The following is an 18,415-nucleotide window of genomic DNA, read 5'->3' on the forward strand; positions in this document are numbered from 1 at the left end:
ATGAACTCTTTTCCTAGCAACAAATATGTTTTAGAAATTATCAAAATCCTGATTTTTATATTTGTCAAAAATGCCAGTGATTTGGTACAAGGAACGCATACCTTAAACATTGTCCTAGATGTTACATAATTCCGCATTCTGTGCAGAATTATGTAATATATGGATAGCTCTTCCTTTAGGTATTTTGGAACAAATTTTTTATCTGCATGGTAAAACAATACCTTGTAAATGAAGCCATTCTATTTGGCACAGCAGTTTTTTTTAACTAGTGCGCCATGGGCTCGCTGTCTCATCACGCTGTGCCTAAACGCACCATTCAACTACATGTAGAGCGATCCCACGTTTTGTAAAGCAACCGACAGCTTTCCCTAGCGTGGGAGCTCATTGCAAATGCAGAAAAAAGTTTACAATTTTCATTACTGAAGTTGCCGATTTACTAGATATTGGGTAATAGTACTATAATAAAATAAGTCTTTTCTCTCTCTCTGTTTTATGAATATTATTTTGTTAATTTTTTTAATTCTTAACTGCATCTCTGCCAAAAGTGGAAATCTTTTAATTTTTGCTTTAACTTTTTCCCCTTTCTATAGTCGCAATTCTCGCAACATCAAATGCTGTGAACGGCTATAGCAGCAATACAAACAGCACCACTCCAGCATCTACTTCATTTAGACAACAAATCAAGAAATAAAAAGGGTGAATGAAGTAGTAGCCTTGTGCTTCTCACCACTACTACAGGAGACGGAAATACGTTAAAAACAAAACCAATAATTGCCTTCCATGTTTTTATAATACCGTAAATGTTTCCAACATGAAGAAAGACAGAAGAAATGTTTGAAATATCTGACGATGAGTCATTAAACTGCACTAATTTGGACATGAAAATTTGGGGGTGGGGGATATTTTAGGGATTTCACATGGGGGTGAATAATTTTAAGAGGTTTTATTGTGGGGGGGGGGGGAGAAATCCCATGTGCTTTACACACTGCATTGCTAGGGACAGAACTCTGTATGTAGTAAAGAAGTTTATTTAGTACAAAACTTGTGCAATCACTTTAACAATACAACTTTTTACATGTCAATTTTATAATTCACTTTTAGACTTTTTATTCTGAATTTACACTCTCCAGTACTTCGTTTAGCAGAGACTTTACTTCCTTGTGTCGTGTGATCGCTCGACTGATACATTGTTGAAGTATTTCTGCAGACAGGGCACTACCACCTGTAAAAATAAAAGCAGGGTCATATTTTATCAAATGCAACTAGCTTTATAGACACAATCTTTTTGTTCATTAACATCATGTATAATGTTAAAGATTTAACCATGTCAGTGCTGAGAACAAAGTGTAGAACAGTAAGGGACACTTTTATAGGTCTGTAAATGTACAGGCAAAAATCTTACATAAGTATTGCCTTTTATTTTTAAGCAATTCTAGTAATTTCATAGCCAAAATTGAATCTGATTAGTATAAACAAAAAAATAGTTAATCTAATCCAAGAGAATATACAAAACAATAGTTAAACTTCTTCAGTGGTGGTGCAGCTACCAGTGGGATCTCCACTCCCTTATTAACTTTGTTTTCTTTGCAAGAGGTTCACTGATTTTTCTGGCTTTAGGAAGTCTCTCTCTAAACTTCCACAGTTGTTGAATATCCCGGAACCTCAGAAATAATGGCTAGAGCTCATTTGAAAGATTGTATACTACTCTTGATAAAGATAACACAACGTATGATGAATTGAGCCTTTTGAGCTATTTTTTTCACCTGGAGCTGTTTTTAAGCTACATTAGAACCATTTGTACTACAGTGTTGTAGTGGTCCTGCTTTTAATAAACGTTTCAAGAATACAGGTACAAACTTCTGTGAGTATCTTTCTTTTAGTTTTTTGCTGGTTCGTACTATGTTTAATATCCATTAATTCCGAGATTGCAAGATACACGACAACTGTGGAACTGTAGTGAATCTCCTAGAAAGAGTGCGCCCCAGAATAAAAACAAAGTTGAACTTAAGACTGCATTTTTTTTTTTATGGGATTGGATGAGACCAATTTAAGATTTCAAGTCCCCAAAACCTTATATGTACACTGAGGTGCTCATCTTAAACATTCTTCTGAAATATACAAATTAATCAGGATAGATGGAAAAACTTGGGCCTTTACACCAATGAGAATGAAAGCTGTCATAGCAATTTTTTATTGTATTCCTGTAGTGCCATCCAAAGGGGCGCAGCATGATTAAAAACAAAAATGGGATCAGATAGCCTCTGCACACAACTGTGATTTACAGCATTTTACACACCCTGGAATGTGGCTCAGATGCTAATATTATTAGGGCTCTGATGAAATAAGGGTTAAACGATTTATAAATTATTAAAGGAAGATTATAATACCTTTGGAAGTAACTGCAAGACTGCATTGGTGAAATACCATATAGGGAGTCTTGCAAAAAGAGGCTCCATGTTCAATAATGTGATACATTGATGTAATAGCCTCAAGTAAAATAGTTTTTTAAGTGTTAAGCTTACATAGACAAACTGTAAATAATCAATTACGGAGGTTATAGCTCCATGATTACAGTACCATGGAGGAAAAAGGTGGTCTAGTAGCTGAAGGACTGGACATCCTGGAGCAGAACCAGATTGGATTAAAAAAAAAGTCATAACAGAGATACAAGTTAGACCATAACTATTAAAGACATGCTTGTAGTAAATAGAGGATAGAAACTCTCAAATTTACCAACATTCAGGTAAGATGTATGCATAGAATTAATTCTTATAAGAAGCAGGTATGTAAATCAAACATATTAAGGCCAGAATAGAGCAACAATGATGATATATTGGCAATGATTAATGAACTTCTCAATAAACTTAGGGAGCACAACACCTGGAGTGGGGGCATAATGTGCAATGAATAGCCAGAGCATTCACAAAGGTCACATGTGGACCATGGTTTTCAAACCTGTCCTCAGGCCTCCCTAACAGGCCAGATTTTGAGGATACCTGAACTAGAGCACAGGTGAAATAATCAGCTAATTAGTAAACATGGTTATTTTGCCTACTCTCACCCAAGATAATACTGAAAATCTGGCCTGTTAAGGACCCATAAACCAAGAATTTGAAATACTGGCTAGAGGCTATAAGATCCACCGAGTGCTTGGTTAGATAAGAAAAATGAAATGCTGATTTATGGCTGAGGAAGTCTGCCAACCAACAATCTGGGATATGGATAGCTGAAATGGCCAGGACATAGCACTGCCTTGGTAACTTCTCACATTGGGCCCTATGATCTAATGCTCTCTGTTCTGGTGAGATCATCTTAAAAAGGTTTGTCCGTAATGAGAGGTTCATCAAAAATATTAGGAAGCCAAAATTTAACTTGAAAGCGGTTTATCTCACTATTAAGGGTCTGGGTTATGAAATAGAGATCCATACATTACAATATCATGCTAATAAAAATCAAAGATTGTGTGTGATTTCTCTCCATGCCAACATGTTTTTGATCATTTTATCATAGTGTTGAAGGGTAGGTTTTTTCCCTTTTGATGACTGATTTACAGTGACATATTCAAGTATTTTACTCCAAGTCTCAAGTCAAGTCTCTCTACCTTCAAGTCTATATATATATATATATATATATATATATATATATATATATATATATATATATATATATATATATATATATATATATATATATATATATATATATATATATATATATATATATATATATATATATGTTCAACAAGACTTTATTTAAACAAAGCTGTGCTGTTAATCAAATTTATCAAGATTGCATTTTAGATAATTTTTTTTCCAGGTCCTCATAACTATTCCACTTTCACTAAACACCTGCTCAACTAGTAGGCAAAAAGCAGTGAGATGGGAGTGTTGTTCAAAGAAGGAAAACGGTTTATCAGGGTGAAGCCAGTAAAAATTTTTTTTTCAAATTTAGGGCCGGCCATCGGAGAACATGGCGGGAGCTGTGGACTCTTCCCATACAGATGGAAATGAAATTATCAGGTAAGCATAATTTATGTTTTCCATCTTAATATGGGAAGAGTCCACAGCTGCATTCCTTACTTGTGGGAACATATACCCAAGCTCTAGAGTACATGGAATGCTAACGGACGGAGGGGGGGGAGAGGCGGACCCAAATCTGAGGGCACCACAGCCTGCAAAATCCTTTCTCCCAAAGGCTGCTTCAGCAGAAGCAAAAACATCAAACTTGTAAAATTTTGTAAAGAATATGTAAGGAGAACCAGGTAGTCGCCTTACAAATCTGATCCATAGAGGCCTCATTTTTGAAGGCCCAAGAGGAAACCACTGCTCTCGTAGAATGAGCTGTAATCCTCAGAGGAGGTTTATGTCCTGCCGTTTCTATGCTAAACAGATGACACTCCAAAGACAAAAAGATAAGGAAGTCGAAGAGGCCCTCTGACCCCTACGCTTCCTGGAAAAGAGAACAAACAGAGAAAGAGATTTGTCTAAATTCCTTGGTGGCCCAAAGATAGAACTTCAAGGCACAAACCACATCCAGAAATACATTGTAAAATGTTAGGACATTAGGACATAAGAAAGGAACCACAATCTCTTGATTGATGTTGCGAATTGACAAAAACTTAACTTGGTTCGTAGAACAGCCTTATCGGCATGAAAAGCCAGATAAGGAGGGACGCAGTACAAAGCAGCAATCACAGATACTCTGCACACAGAAGCAATAGTCAGTAGAAAAGGAACCTTCCAAAACAACAATTTAATATCCACTTCATGCATAGGCTCCACAGAGAAACCTTAAGGACAAGCTTTAAACTCCAAGGAGGAGCCTTAGCTCTAAAAACAGGTCTGATCCCAGCAGAGCCTTAACAAATGGCTGCACATGTGGAAGCTCTGCAAACCTCTTGTGCAGTAACACAGACAGAGCCGAAACCTGTCCCTTTGGGGACTTGCAGAAAAGCCCTTCTCCAGTTCATCCTGGAGAACAGAATAAGTAGGTCCTCCACACCTTATGATAGATGTGACGAGCAACCAGCTTACGAGCTTGAATGAGAGTAAAAATAACTCTCTCAGAAAACCCTCTCTTGGTAAGGACTAAGATTTCAATCCCACGCAGTCAGCCTCAGAGAATCTAGACATTGATGAACAAAGAGACCTTAGTCAGCAGATCCCTGCGACAAGGTTACTTCCACGGAGGAGATGATGACATCCCCACTAGATCCGCGAACCATATCCTTTGCGGCCAAGACGGAGCAGTCAGTATCACCGACGCCTGCTTGACTCAAGCCACTACACTAGGAAGTAGTGGTAAAGGTCGGAAAGGATAAATTGGATTGAACCTCCAAGGCACAGCTAATGCATCTGTTAGCTCCGCCTGAGGATCCCTGTACCTCGACCCTTATCTGGGTAGCTAGGTATTGAGACGTTATAAGATCTTCCTCTTGCAAATCTCTGCAAACACTCGGGATGGAGAGACCATTCTCCCGGATGAAAGGATTGTCAGCTGAGGAAATCCGCTTCCCAGTTGTCCACACCCGGAATGTGAACAAATGTGGGTCTACCCCACACCAGAATCAGACTTCCCTCATAGCTAGGGAGCTTCTCGTTCCCCCCCCTGATGGTTGATGTAAGCCACTGAGGATATATTGTTTGATTGGAATCTGATTAACTGGGACGAACCCAGCAGAGGCCAAGCCTTCAGAGCATTGTATATTGCCCGAAGATTCAAAATGAGATCAGAGCTCCTGAGACCAGATGCCCTGTGCCTTCTTGGCACCCTAAACGGCTCTCCATCCTGACAGACTTGCAACCGTAGTCAAAATCAGCCAGGATGGTCTTGAGACGGATGTCCCTCAGGACAAGTGATCCGGACAAAACCACCAAGATTGGTTGTCCAGAGAAATCTGTTGAGACAGATCCAAATGATCGCCATTCGACTAGTTCAGCATGCGCAGTTGCAACAGTCTGAAGTGAAACCTGGCAAAAGAAATGATGTCCAAGCTGGACACCATAAGACCAATCACCTCCATACACTGAGCAACAGATGGCCTTAAGGAGATCTGGAGGGCAAGACATGTTGAAGCTAGCTTGCAATGTCTCTGGTATGTTAGAAATAGTCTCATGTCTATGGAGACTATTATAGTACCAGATAATTCTACCCTAGTACTTGATACAAGAGAACTCTCTCTAGATCATCTATGGGATCGAAGAAGACAGAGGAAATATTCTCAATGGTCCACTCTTTGAAAAATTTCTTTAGCTAGACCAAACGAAAGAGCAATAAACTGGAAGTGCTGGTCCAGGAATCTATCATGGTCATGAACTACCCCTCTCAAACGAGGGGAAGAATGGACCTTATTGTCTCCATCTTAAACGAGGGGACATTTAAAAACCTGCTTAAGCACTTTAGGTCCAGAATCAGGAAGACAAGAGGAATCTGCCCTTGGGTGGTTGAGACTTAAAACCTATCTTGTAACCCTGAGCTATGACCTCCAGGACCCATGGATCCTGCACGTCCCTGAACCAAGCGACTGAAAAGAGCGACATACTGCCCCTACATGATCTAGAAGAGGACCGGGACCGCCCATTCATGCAGACGTAGACTCGGCGGGCTTCTTGCTCTGCTTGGATTTATTCCAGGATTGAGCCGGCTTCCAAGAGCTCTTGGTTTGCTCTGGCTTAGCGGAGGACTGCTGACATGGGCTTTATCAGAACGAAAATCATCCCTTAGATTAGTTCATATACTCTTGCGGTAGGAGGGCACCCTTGCCCCCTGTGACCGTAGAGATAATTGAGACCAGGCCTGGACCAGACAAATCATTCCCTTAAAGGGAGGGAAGAAGTCTAGACTTAGAAGTCATATCTGCAGACCATGACATCAGCCAAAGCCAGAAGGGCCTGAACAGAAAAAGCTGAAGCCATAGCATTCAAACGAATAAACTGCCTAATAGCAGTACAGATAAAATAATTAACAACCCTCAAGGCCGTAAATCTTTTCTGAGTAATATCGAGGGGATCCTCCACCCCGATCAAATCCTATAAGGAGTCACACCAGAAGGTAGTTTCTCCAGGAACCACAGCAACAGCCGACGCCGGTTGAAACAAATATCCCGTATCTTGAAACATCTTTCTTAACAGAGTTTCCATCTTTTATCCATGGGCTCTTCAAATGAAGAACTTTCCTCAAGCAGGATAGTAGTATGTTTAGCAAGGGTGAAGATAATGCCATCCCTTTTAGGGACAGAACCTCACAACTCCATTGAGAGTCCAGGACTGGGGACAATTTGTTAAAGGGAGAAGAGGGGGAAAAGGAATCCAATCCTGTCCCATCCATTCTTAATAATGTTCGCCATCTAACAGGAGCAGGGAAGGATTAGGTACTCTGGAACCTCTGAATTCGCCAAAAACTTCCTTTAGAAGAAAGCGCAAATTCCTAAACTAAAGTCTGGTTCCTCCGCAGCCAAGGTTTAGAGGCAGCAGACTCCTCCGACCCAGAATGTTCATACTCTGAAGTCTCAGAAAGAACTTCATCCTTGGATAACCCTCAGTTGAATCCAATAAATTATCTGATGTACTCTGGGAAGGAGTGCAATATGTAACCTTTTGCTTGCGCTTAGCAGGGCGAGGTAAAGCATTAAAGGCCGCAGACACCGCCGTCTGAACTGTGCAGTAACGCCTGGTGAAAAAAGGCCCCCTCAAGATGGAGGATCAGCAATTCTACGGGAAAACTACATGTATAGAAATATAAGAATGTAGGTTACGCACCTCACTGGACGACAACTCTTCAGAGGTGGACGGCTCCGTGGTATCAAACATGTTCGATATCACATTATCAAGGAACATAATTGAGAGGGCGAAACTAAGGCCTTGTCACCATATATATAAACAGGAATTACTCATTAGGAATAGAAGGAGTGCCCTCTAAAGTAACAGAATCCTCCATCGCTAGTGCAATAACCGGAGAACTAGAGAAATAAAACATCTTATTTTATTCAAAAAAACGGCACCCTTATACCCCAGTGGCTGGGGCACTCACCACCTCCTATGAACCAGACAGTACAGAGATTTGACTCCTCTCTGATAAGACACCCGGTCAGGAAAAAACATAATTTATGCTTACCTGATAAATTTATTTCTCTTGTAGTGTATTCAGTCCACGGGTCATCCATTACTTATGGGATATATTCCCTTCCCAACAGAAAGTTGCAAGAAAATCACCCAAGCAGAGCTGCTATATAGCTCCTCCCCTCACATGTCATATCCAGTCATTCGACCGAAACAAGACGAGAAAGGAGAAACCATAGGGTGCAGTGGCGACTGGAGTTTTAATTAAAATTTAGATCTGCCTTAAAAAAGACAGGACGGGCCGTGGACTGAATACACTACAAGAGAAATAAATTTATCAGGTAAGCATAAATTATGTTTTCTCTTGTTAAGTGTATTCAATCCACGGGTCATCCATTACTTATGGGATACCAATACCAAAGCTAAAGTACACGGATGATGGGAGGGACAAGGCAGGAACTTAAACGGAAGGAACCACTGCCTGTAGAACTTTTCTCCCAAAAACAGCCTCTGAAGAAGCAAAAGTGTCAAATTTGTAAAATTTTGAAAAGGTGTGAAGCGAAGACCAAGTCGCAGCCTTGCAAATCTGTTCAACAGAGGCCTCATTCTTAAAGGCCCAGGTGGAAGCTACAGCTCTATTGGAATGAGCTGTAATTCTTTCAGGAGGCTGCTGTCCAGCAGTCTCATAGGCTAAATGTATTATGCTACGAAGCCAAAAGGAGAGAGAGGTTGCCGAAGCTTTTTGACCTCTCCTCTGTCCAGAGTAAACGACAAACAGGGAAGAAGTTTGACGAAAATCTTTAGTTGCCTGTAAATAGAACTTCAGGGCACGGACTACGTCCAGATTATGCAAAAGTCGTTCCTTCTTTGAAGAAGGAATAGGACATAATGATGGAACAACAATCTCCTGATTGATATTCCTGTTAGAAACTACCTTAGGTAAAAACCCAGGTTTAGTACGCAGAACTACCTTGTCTGAATGGAAAATCAGATAAGGAGAATCACAATGTAAGGCAGATAACTCAGAGACTCTTCGAGCCGAGGAAATAGCCATCAAAAACAGAACTTTCCAAGATAAAAACTTAATATCAATGGAATGAAGGGGTTCAAACGGAACACCTTGAAGAACTTTAAGAACCAAGTTTAAACTCCATGGCGGAGCAACAGTCTTAAACACAGGCTTAATCCTAGCCAAAGCCTGACAAAAAGCCTGGACGTCTGGAACTTCTGCCAGACGTTTGTGTAAAAGAATAGACAGAGCAGAAATCTGTCCCTTTAACAAACTAGCAGATAAGCCCTTTTCTAAACCCTCTTGTAGAAAGGACAATATCCTAGGAATCCTAACCTTACTCCATGAGTAACTCTTGCATTCGCACCAATATAAATATTTACGCCATATCTTATGGTAAATTTTTCTGGTAACAGGCTTTCGTGCCTGTATTAAAGGTATCGATCACTGACTCCGAGAAACCACGATTTGATAGGATCAAGCGTTCAATCTCCATGCAGTCAGCCTCAGAGAAATTAGATTTGGATGGTTGAAAGGACCTTGTATTAGAAGGTCCTGCCTCAGAGGCAGAGACCATGGTGGACAGGACAACATGTCCACTAAGTCTGCATACCAGGTCCTGCGTGGCCACGCAGGCGCTATCAGAATCACTGATGCTCTCTCCTGTTTGATCTTGGCAATCAGTCGAGGCAGCAGCGGAAACGGTGGAAACACATAAGCCATGTTGAAAACCCAAGGGGCTGCTAGAGCATCTATCAGCGCCGCTCCCGGGTCCCTGGACCTGGATCCGTAACGAGGAAGCTTGGCGTTCTGGCGAGACACCATGAGATCCAGTTCTGGTTTGCCCCAACGATGAACCAGCTGAACGAACACCTCCGGATGAAGTTCCCACTCCCCCGGATGAAAAGTCTGGCGACTTAGAATGTCCGCCTCCCAGTTCTCCACGCCTGGGATGTAAATCGCCGACAGGTGGCAAGAGTGAGACTCTGCCCAGCGAATTATCCTTGAGACTTCTAACATCGCTAGGGAACTCCTGGTTCCCCCTTGATGGTTGATGTAAGCCACAGTCGTGATGTTGTCCGACTGAAATCTGATGAACTTCAGTGTTGCCAACTGAGGCCAAGCTAGAAGAGCATTGAATATTGCTCTTAACTCCAGAATATTTATTGGGAGGAGTTTCTCCTCCTGAGTCCACGATCCCTGAGCCTTCAGGGAGTTCCAGACTGCGCCCCAACCTAGAAGGCTGGCATCTGTTGTTACAATCGTCCAATCTGGCCTGCGAAAGGTCATACCCTTGGACAGATGGACCCGAGAAATCCACCAGAGAAGAGTCTCTGGTCTCTTGATCCAGATTTAGTAGAGGGGACAAATCTGAGTAATCCCCATTCCACTTACTTAGTATGCATAATTGCAGCGGTCTGAGATGCAGGCGCGCAAATGGCACTATGTCCATTGCCGCTACCATTAAGCCGATTACTTCCATGCACTGAGCCACTGACGGGCGTGGAATGGAATGAAGGACACGGCAAGTATTTAGAAGTTTTGATAACCTGGACTCCGTCAGGTAAATTTTCATCTCTACAGAATCTATAAGAGTCCCTAGGAAGGAGACTCTTGTGAGAGGTGATAGAGAACTCTTTTCCACGTTCACTTTCCACCCATGCGACCTCAGAAATGCCAGAACTATCTCTGTGTGAGACTTGGCAATGTGAAAGCTTGACGCCTGTATCAGGATGTCGTCTAGATACGGAGCCACCGCTATGCCTCGCGGTCTTAGAACCGCCAGAAGTGAGCCCAGAACCTTTGTTAAGATTCTCGGGGCAGTAGCTAGCCCGAAGGGAAGAGCTACAAACTGGTAATGCCTGTCTAGAAAGGCAAATCTTAGGTACCGATAATGATTTTTGTGAATCGGTATGTGAAGGTAGGCATCCTTTAGGTCCACTGTGGTCATGTACTGACCCTCTTGGATCATGGGTAGGATGGTTCGAATAGTTTCCATTTTGAATGATGGAACTCTTAGGAATTTGTTTAAGATCTTTAGGTCCAAGATTGGTCTGAAGGTTCCCTCTTTCTTGGGAACCACAAACAAATTTGAGTAAAATCCCTGTCCTTGTTCCGTCCGCGGAACAGGGTGGATCACCCCCATTACTAGGTCTTGTACACAGCGTAGGAATGCCTCTTTCTTTAACTGGTTTTCTGATAACCTTGATAGATGGAATCTCCCTCGAGGAGGAGAAGCCTTGAAGTCCAGAAGATATCCCTGAGATATGATCTCCAACGCCCAGGGATCCTGGACATCTCTTGCCCACGCCTGGGCGAAGAGAGAAAGTCTGCCCCCCACTAGATCCGTTTTCGGATAGGGGGCCGTTCCTTCATGCTGTCTTAGGGGCAGTAGTAGGTTTCCTGGCCTGCCTGCCCTTGTTCCAGGACTGGTTAGTTTTCCAGGCCTGTCTGTAACGAGCAACAGTTCCTTCCTGTTTTGGAGCGGAGGAAGTTGATGCTGCTCCTGCCTTGAAATTTCGAAAGGCATGAAAATTAGACTGTTTGGCCTTTGATTTGGCCCTGTCCTGAGGAAGGGTATGACCCTTACCTCCAGTAATGTCAGCAATAATTTCTTTCAAGCCGGGCCCGAATAAGGTCTGCCCCTTGAAAGGAATATTAAGTAATTTAGATTTAGAAGTCATGTCAGCTGACCAGGATTTAAGCCATAGCGCTCTCTGCGCCTGGATGGCGAATCCGGAGTTCTTAGCCGTTAGTTTAGTTAAATGTACAATGGCGTCAGAAACAAATGCATTAGCTAGCTTAAGTGCTTTAAGCTTGTCCATAATTTCATCCAATGGAGCTGAGTGAATGGCCTCTTCCAGAGACTCAAACCAGAATGCCGCAGCAGCAGTGACAGGCGCAATGCATGCAAGGGGATGCAAGATAAAACCTTGTTGAACAAACATTTTCTTAAGGTAACCTTCTAATTTTTTATCCATTGGATCCGAAAAAGCACAACTATCCTCCACTGGGATAGTGGTATGCTTAGCTAAAGTAGAAACTGCTCCCTCCACCTTAGGGACCGTCTGCCATAAGTCCCGTGTAGTGGAGTCTATTGGAAACATTTTCCTAAATATAGGAGGTGGGGAAAAGGGCACACCGGGTCTATCCCACTCCTTGCTAATAATTTCTGTAAGTCTTTTAGATATAGGAAAAACATCAGTACACACCGGCACCGCATAGTATCTATCTAGCCTACATAATTTCTCTGGAATTGCAACTGTGTTACAGTCATTCAGAGCCGCTAAAACCTCCCCTAGCAATACACGGAGGTTCTCAAGCTTAAATTTAAAATTAGAGATCTCTGAATCCAGTTTCCCTGGATCAGATCCGTCACCCACAGAATGAAGCTCTCCGTCCTCATGTTCTGCAAACTGTGACGCAGTATCGGACATGGCTCTCACAGCACCAGCGCACTCTGTCCTTATCCCAGAGCAATCGCGCTTGCCTCTTCATTCTGGCAATATAGATAATACTTCTGTCAGGGTATTATTCATAATAGTAGCCATGTCTTGTAAAGTGATTTGTATGGGCGTCTCTGATGTACTTGGCGCCACAATATCACGCGCCTCCTGAGCGGGAGGCGAAGGTACTGACACGTGAGGAGAGTTATTCGGCATAACTTCCCCCTCGTTGTCTGGTGATAATTCCTTTACAGATAAAGACTGACCTTTATTATTTAAAGTGAAATCAATACATTTAGTACACATATTTCTATGGGGCTCCACACTGGCCTTCAAACATAGTGAACAAACAGATTCATCTGTGTCAGACATGTTTAAACAGACTAGCAATGAGACTAGCAAGCTTGGAAAACACTTTAAAATAAATTTACAAGCAATATAGAAAACGCTACTGCGCCTTTAAGAAGCACAAAAAAACTGTCACAGTTGAAATAACAATGAACCAAATCAGTTATAGCAACCAAATTTTCACAGTAAATGTATTAAGTTAGCAGAGCATTGCACCCACTTGCAAATGGATGATTAACCCCTTAATACCCAAAACGGATAATCAATAGAGAAAAAAACGTTTTTTACACAGTCAAACACTGTCACAGGTCTGCTGTGACTGATTACCTCCCTTAAAAATGACTTTTGAAGTCCCTTGAGCTCTCTAGAGACGTCCTGGGTCATGCAGGAAGAAGCAGGAAGACTGAGACTGAATTTTTACTGCGCAAAAAAGCGCTAAAATAGGCCCCTCCCACTCATTATTACAACAGTAGGAGCCTCAGTTAACTGTTTCTTTGCAGAAATTAAGTCAGCCATGTGGAAAAATTCATGCCCCAATAAGTTTTATCACCAAAGTACCTCACAAAAACGATTAAACATGCCAGCAAACGTTTTAAACATCCTTTTTTAAAGAGTATGTATCTCTATTGATAAGCCTGATACCAGTCCTTCTACTGCATTTTAAGGCTTATTACATTACTTCAGTATTAGTAGCATTTTCTTAGTCAAATTCCATTCCTTAGAAAATTACTTAACTGCATATACATTAATCAGCCTGATACCAGTCGCTTTCACTGCATCTAAGGCTGTACTTACATTACATCGGTATCAGCAGTATTTTCTTAGTCAATTCCATTCCTTAGAAAAATATTTTACTGCACATACCTTATTTGCAGGAGACCCCGCACGCTATTCCCTTTCTGAAGTTACCCCACTCCTCAGAATGTGCGAGAACAGCCAGTGGATCTTAGTTACTTCTGCTAAGATCATAGAAAACGCAGGCAGATTCTTCTTCCAAATACTGCCTGAGAAAAAAACAGCACACTCCGGTGCCATTTAAAAATAACAAACTTTTGATTGAAGAAATAATTAAGTATAAAACACCACACTCCTCTCACGACCTCCATCTATGTTGAGGGTTGCAAGAGAATGACTGGATATGACATGTGAGGGGAGGAGCTATATAGCAGCTCTGCTTGGGTGATCCTCTTGCAACTTCCTGTTGGGAAGGGAATATATCCCATAAGTAATGGATGGACCCGTGGACTGAATAAACTTAACAAGAGAAAGGGAATGAATCACATGGTGAACAATGCAGGACTGTCCCTGCTATGAGAGAGCGCGCCAAGCTTGTAAGCTGCATGGCTCTCAAAGTGAAAGTGAAACCTATATATTCCATAACAGCCTATGAGCCCATACCATCTCACACCTAAAAGCAGCATAAAATCAAATAAACCATATAAGATTATTCCCCCCTGTTCAATAATCCCCCTAAGGAGATATTAACCCTTGATTCTATACAGATAAAAGGAGTCATATTGTGACCCTGTCTTCTTGCGTTATCATACATGTATAAAATATGAAACAATCTTACCAGAATCTACGCCGTGGAACAGGAACACGGCCCTTCAAGTGTGACAGATAGTAGCATCACTTCTGACATGGACTTGAGTGAAGAAAGCAGGCAGCGAAACTCGCCAACGTCGATTGCCTATGGAGCTGTTAATATGAGTGGGGATGGTTTTGCTGAAAGACTCGCCCTGGATCTCCGGACTCTAACTTTCATCCATGCTCTCACTGAGAGGCTGACAGGACTACTTAAAACTCCAGTCCCAGTCTTGAAGAGTACTACCCTCCATAAGAGACTACTCCGAAATCTTAACACTTCTCTGCCAACCTCCTGTGACAAAAGGCAAAGAATGACTGGGGGAGGTATGTAGCCTTTGGCTGGGGTGTCTTTTCCTCCTTCTGGTGGCCAGGTTCAGTATTTCCCAAAAGTAAGGAATGCAGCTGTGGACTCTTCCCATATTAAGATGGAAATGGGGCTAGAATCAATACCTTGGGTTGTCTACTTAAAAAAAATAAAAAAAGTAATAGGTAAATAAATAAAAAAACAAGGGTCTATTTCTGTTTAACCTTTTAATGCCGTTATATTCCGTCATAATTACACTGGGCTTTAAAGCCGTTATTACGGAATAGAACGTCATAGCTAACGGCTGTCCTGAAGCCTTCTGTGCTTCTAGGACTTGATCGCGGTCTGGAGGACGTTCCTAGGGTTGTAGGGACGCCCCCCAGATGCGATCCAATAATTGAAATCTCGCGATTGTATGCACGATCGCGTAGTTTCAATTTGTCTACATCGGAACAGGTGTTTCAATGTAGGCACTTTAACCCTGTCACGAAAGGGTTAAATGGAGTGATAGCAAAAAAGCTAAAAAATTTTTCTAAAATTCCCAGTCCTGAAGGGGTTAATAAGGACCAATAAAACTGCATGGATAGGGGTGAATTCAAATTTCTATATAAATCTTTATCAATAATAAAAAGACTCTATACTACTAAAATTGCTTGAAGGTCATGAGTATAGCTTTAAAATGTTCACCTGATTTTGCTTAAAGGGACACTAAAGTCAAAATGTCATGATTCGGATAGAGCATACAGTTAAGAGATTTTCCATTTTACTTCTATTATTAAATTTTGCTCTTTCTTTTTATGTACACACACTTTGAGGCACCAGCTCCTACTGAGCATGTGCACAAGTTCACAGGGTATACTAGTCTGTGATTGGCTAATGGAAGGGACCGGCAAATGGGGGGGGGGTCTGCTTATTTGATATTCAGAGTAAGTGTTATTGCATTGTCTTTTTATTAGGCACTTGTTACTTATGCAATTCTACTCTTTAAAAACAAACCATGATGCATCTACTTAAGTGAAACTACTAGTCTGGTTTGTACATTATAGGCCAGCAGGTAGAGGGAGTGAATGTGGGAACTTAACATCAGCCAGGCATGAAATACAGTAAAATCTCCTTGTGGTACAAAGAGGGTAGGTAGCAGGTCTGGGTAAAATGTGCAGTCCCTATAGGTTACATGATGATACTACTTGAGTCAGGCAAACACAGCTGTTACAGGTGGGGAAATTAATCACTGCCACTTACACCCTGCAAAAGGACCTAGCATCGGATGCAACAAGCTCCAAATGAAGCATCCAAGCAGAAACTTCCAAAACAGGAAAAAGAGAGAAGATAGAAAGGTGTAGGAGGGATTTCTGGTTCAACACATTCAAATGGTTGTTCTTCTCTAAGTGATGGATCGATATACAACCCCAATAGTAAGAATCAACGTCTATTTCCATCACGAAAAACAAAAACTACCCAGTCTCTTAACTACTACCGAAGAGATTCCCCCTTGTGACAGCACCAAATCTACATAATATCTTAACTAGTGATGTATGTGTTACGGGTAAAGTAAGAAATCTGAGTAATCCTAGGATTACCTGGGTAAAACAGACATTGCCCAAGCAGCTGTGGGTAAAGCCCAATGTACTGTAATTCCCCCATCTACACTATTTCTTTTGCCTCCGCATGGTGGTTCAAGGAAGGCACCCTGACTATCCTCTGGCATCCACTCCAAGTGAACCTTGGGGAATGAAGCTTACAAGGGGGGCTTCGCACCCCTTGAACCCCCCAGGCAGAGGCAAAAAAAAAAAAAAAAAAAAGATAGTGAAGATGGGAGGATTACAGTGCATGCTAAATATGTTTATTGTGGTGTCTATGCACTCTGAGGGGGATTTATGATCATACATCAGGTTTTACCCACAGCTGCTTGGGTAATGTCCGTTTTACCCGGGTAATCCTAGAATTACCCAATATCTGACTTTACCCATAACATGGATAAATTTGACATATATTGCATTCAAATGTAACATTTCCATATTCAACAAAACTATGGTATAAACTTATTGGTACAATTAAAAATCGGTGCTTCACAGAACAGAAATAACCAAGTTTCAGTACCTGGTTTACGAATAGAGCACAACCTTTCATCTTCATCCATCACAATTGTTAGTAGGCCAGTAGCCAAACTTTCCTCTTCCCCTGTTGGATCCACTAGAATGTATGTACTGAAACAAAATGTAAAAACTGACAACTTTTAATTTGACATAATTCACTGAACTAGCAAACTACACTATATATCTGAACAGTAAGAAATAAACAATGTAAAACAGACATGCATTAAGCTTATACGTTTTACAAAACAGTTTCAGAATTTAGTTTGGCAGTGCTGTGCAAGAGAATGCACCATTACAACTGTTAAGGGAGTTGTCAGTGCGAGAGACGTTTCTGGCTGCTACAGTGAGGGAACTGTAATGGTTCCTGAAATCATGAGCACAAATCAACTCTAGTAGGTTAAGTTTTTGCTAGGATTTCAATGAGAAAAACACAAATTTAAACTATATTTTTAATTCTCAAATGGAATGTTTGCAAGCAATACTTTTACTTTGCATTAAATAATTTCCCATTATTAAAAGAACACCTTGTAATTACAGGACATTTCTGTTGTCATGTTATAGAATAACTTATCAGCCATGTCCTAACATATTTAAAACAAACATCTTGATTGCTGCAATTGTTTTTCCAATAACCAAACTCCACCCACCATTTGCTTTATTTGGAGCAGCCAATGTGGGATTCTGCAGACCACAAGGTTAGCCGTGGTCATTATGTATAAAATGCATCGTTTTGCAGTTATCTGCTAAAGCCAATGAAGGAAAGTTATGTTGCACTGTTAGCCTTGAGGCATCTGCAGTGTGCATTTTTCAGTTCTGACAGTTAGAAAATCCACACTTTACAAGAAAGGAATCAAAATAAATAATGAAAGTATATTGCATACTGTCCCTTTTAACTCAATATTTTAAACATTTTCATAATCTAATATTTTTAATACATTAAAGGGACACTAAACTCAAATTCTCTCTTTCATAATTCAGATATAGCATGCAATTTTAAGCAACTTTCTCATTTGCTCCTATTATCAAATTTTCTTTGTTCTCTTGTATCTTTATTTAAAAAGCAGGAATGTAAAGCTTAGGAGCTGACACCATTTTAGGTTCAGCACCCTGGATAGAGCTTGTTTATTGGTAACTACATTTAGCCACCAATCAGAAAGCACTACCCAGGTATTGAACCAAAAGCTGTCCGGCTCCTAAGCTTTACATTTCTGCTTTTTAAATAAAGATAACATAAGAACAAAGAAAAATATATAATAGGAGTAAATTAGAAAGTTGCTTAAAATTGCATGCTCTATCTAAATCATGAAATGTGTTTAGTATCCCTTTAATCGTATACTTTTGTATGTGGTCACAAAGATAAGGCTCACAAAAGGTTAAACTTTAATAACTCTATTAATTTGCAGGCAATAAAAATGTGGGCAATAGTAATGGAAATTTAGCAGTACATTATTTATGACCAAAGTCAGCTCAAAAGAAATCTACTTAAATGCAGGCAATCGGTGAGTCCACGGATCATCATCAATTACTGTTGGGAATATCACTCCTGGCCAGCAGGAGGAGGCAAAGAG

The 18,415-nt window shown here is 41.0% G+C and overlaps 2 protein-coding genes across 5 annotated transcripts in view; one reads left to right on the plus strand and one right to left on the minus strand.

The window, feature by feature from the left end:
* Positions 1 to 2,008, plus strand: part of SUPT20H (SPT20 homolog, SAGA complex component) — a 234,912-nt gene extending 232,904 nt beyond the window's left edge. For all 4 annotated transcript variants that reach the window (XM_053708432.1, XM_053708429.1, XM_053708431.1 and 1 more), the window contains one exon: positions 591 to 2,008. In XM_053708432.1, the coding sequence (XP_053564407.1) occupies positions 591 to 620 (30 nt within the window). In that variant the 3' untranslated portion in view covers positions 621 to 2,008. The remainder of the gene's footprint in view (positions 1 to 590) is intronic.
* The window catches only part of EXOSC8 (exosome component 8), a 143,231-nt gene continuing 125,826 nt past the window's right edge, over positions 1,011 to 18,415 (minus strand). Inside the window, exons 10-11 of the mRNA XM_053708434.1 lie at positions 16,852 to 16,958; positions 1,011 to 1,222 (exon numbers count right to left, since the gene is read on the minus strand). Of these exons, the coding sequence (XP_053564409.1) occupies positions 1,107 to 1,222; positions 16,852 to 16,958 (223 nt within the window). The 3' untranslated portion in view covers positions 1,011 to 1,106. The remainder of the gene's footprint in view (positions 1,223 to 16,851; positions 16,959 to 18,415) is intronic.

The sequence above is a fragment of the Bombina bombina genome, chromosome 3, assembly GCF_027579735.1.
Source record: "Bombina bombina isolate aBomBom1 chromosome 3, aBomBom1.pri, whole genome shotgun sequence".
NCBI lineage: Eukaryota > Metazoa > Chordata > Amphibia > Anura > Bombinatoridae > Bombina > Bombina bombina.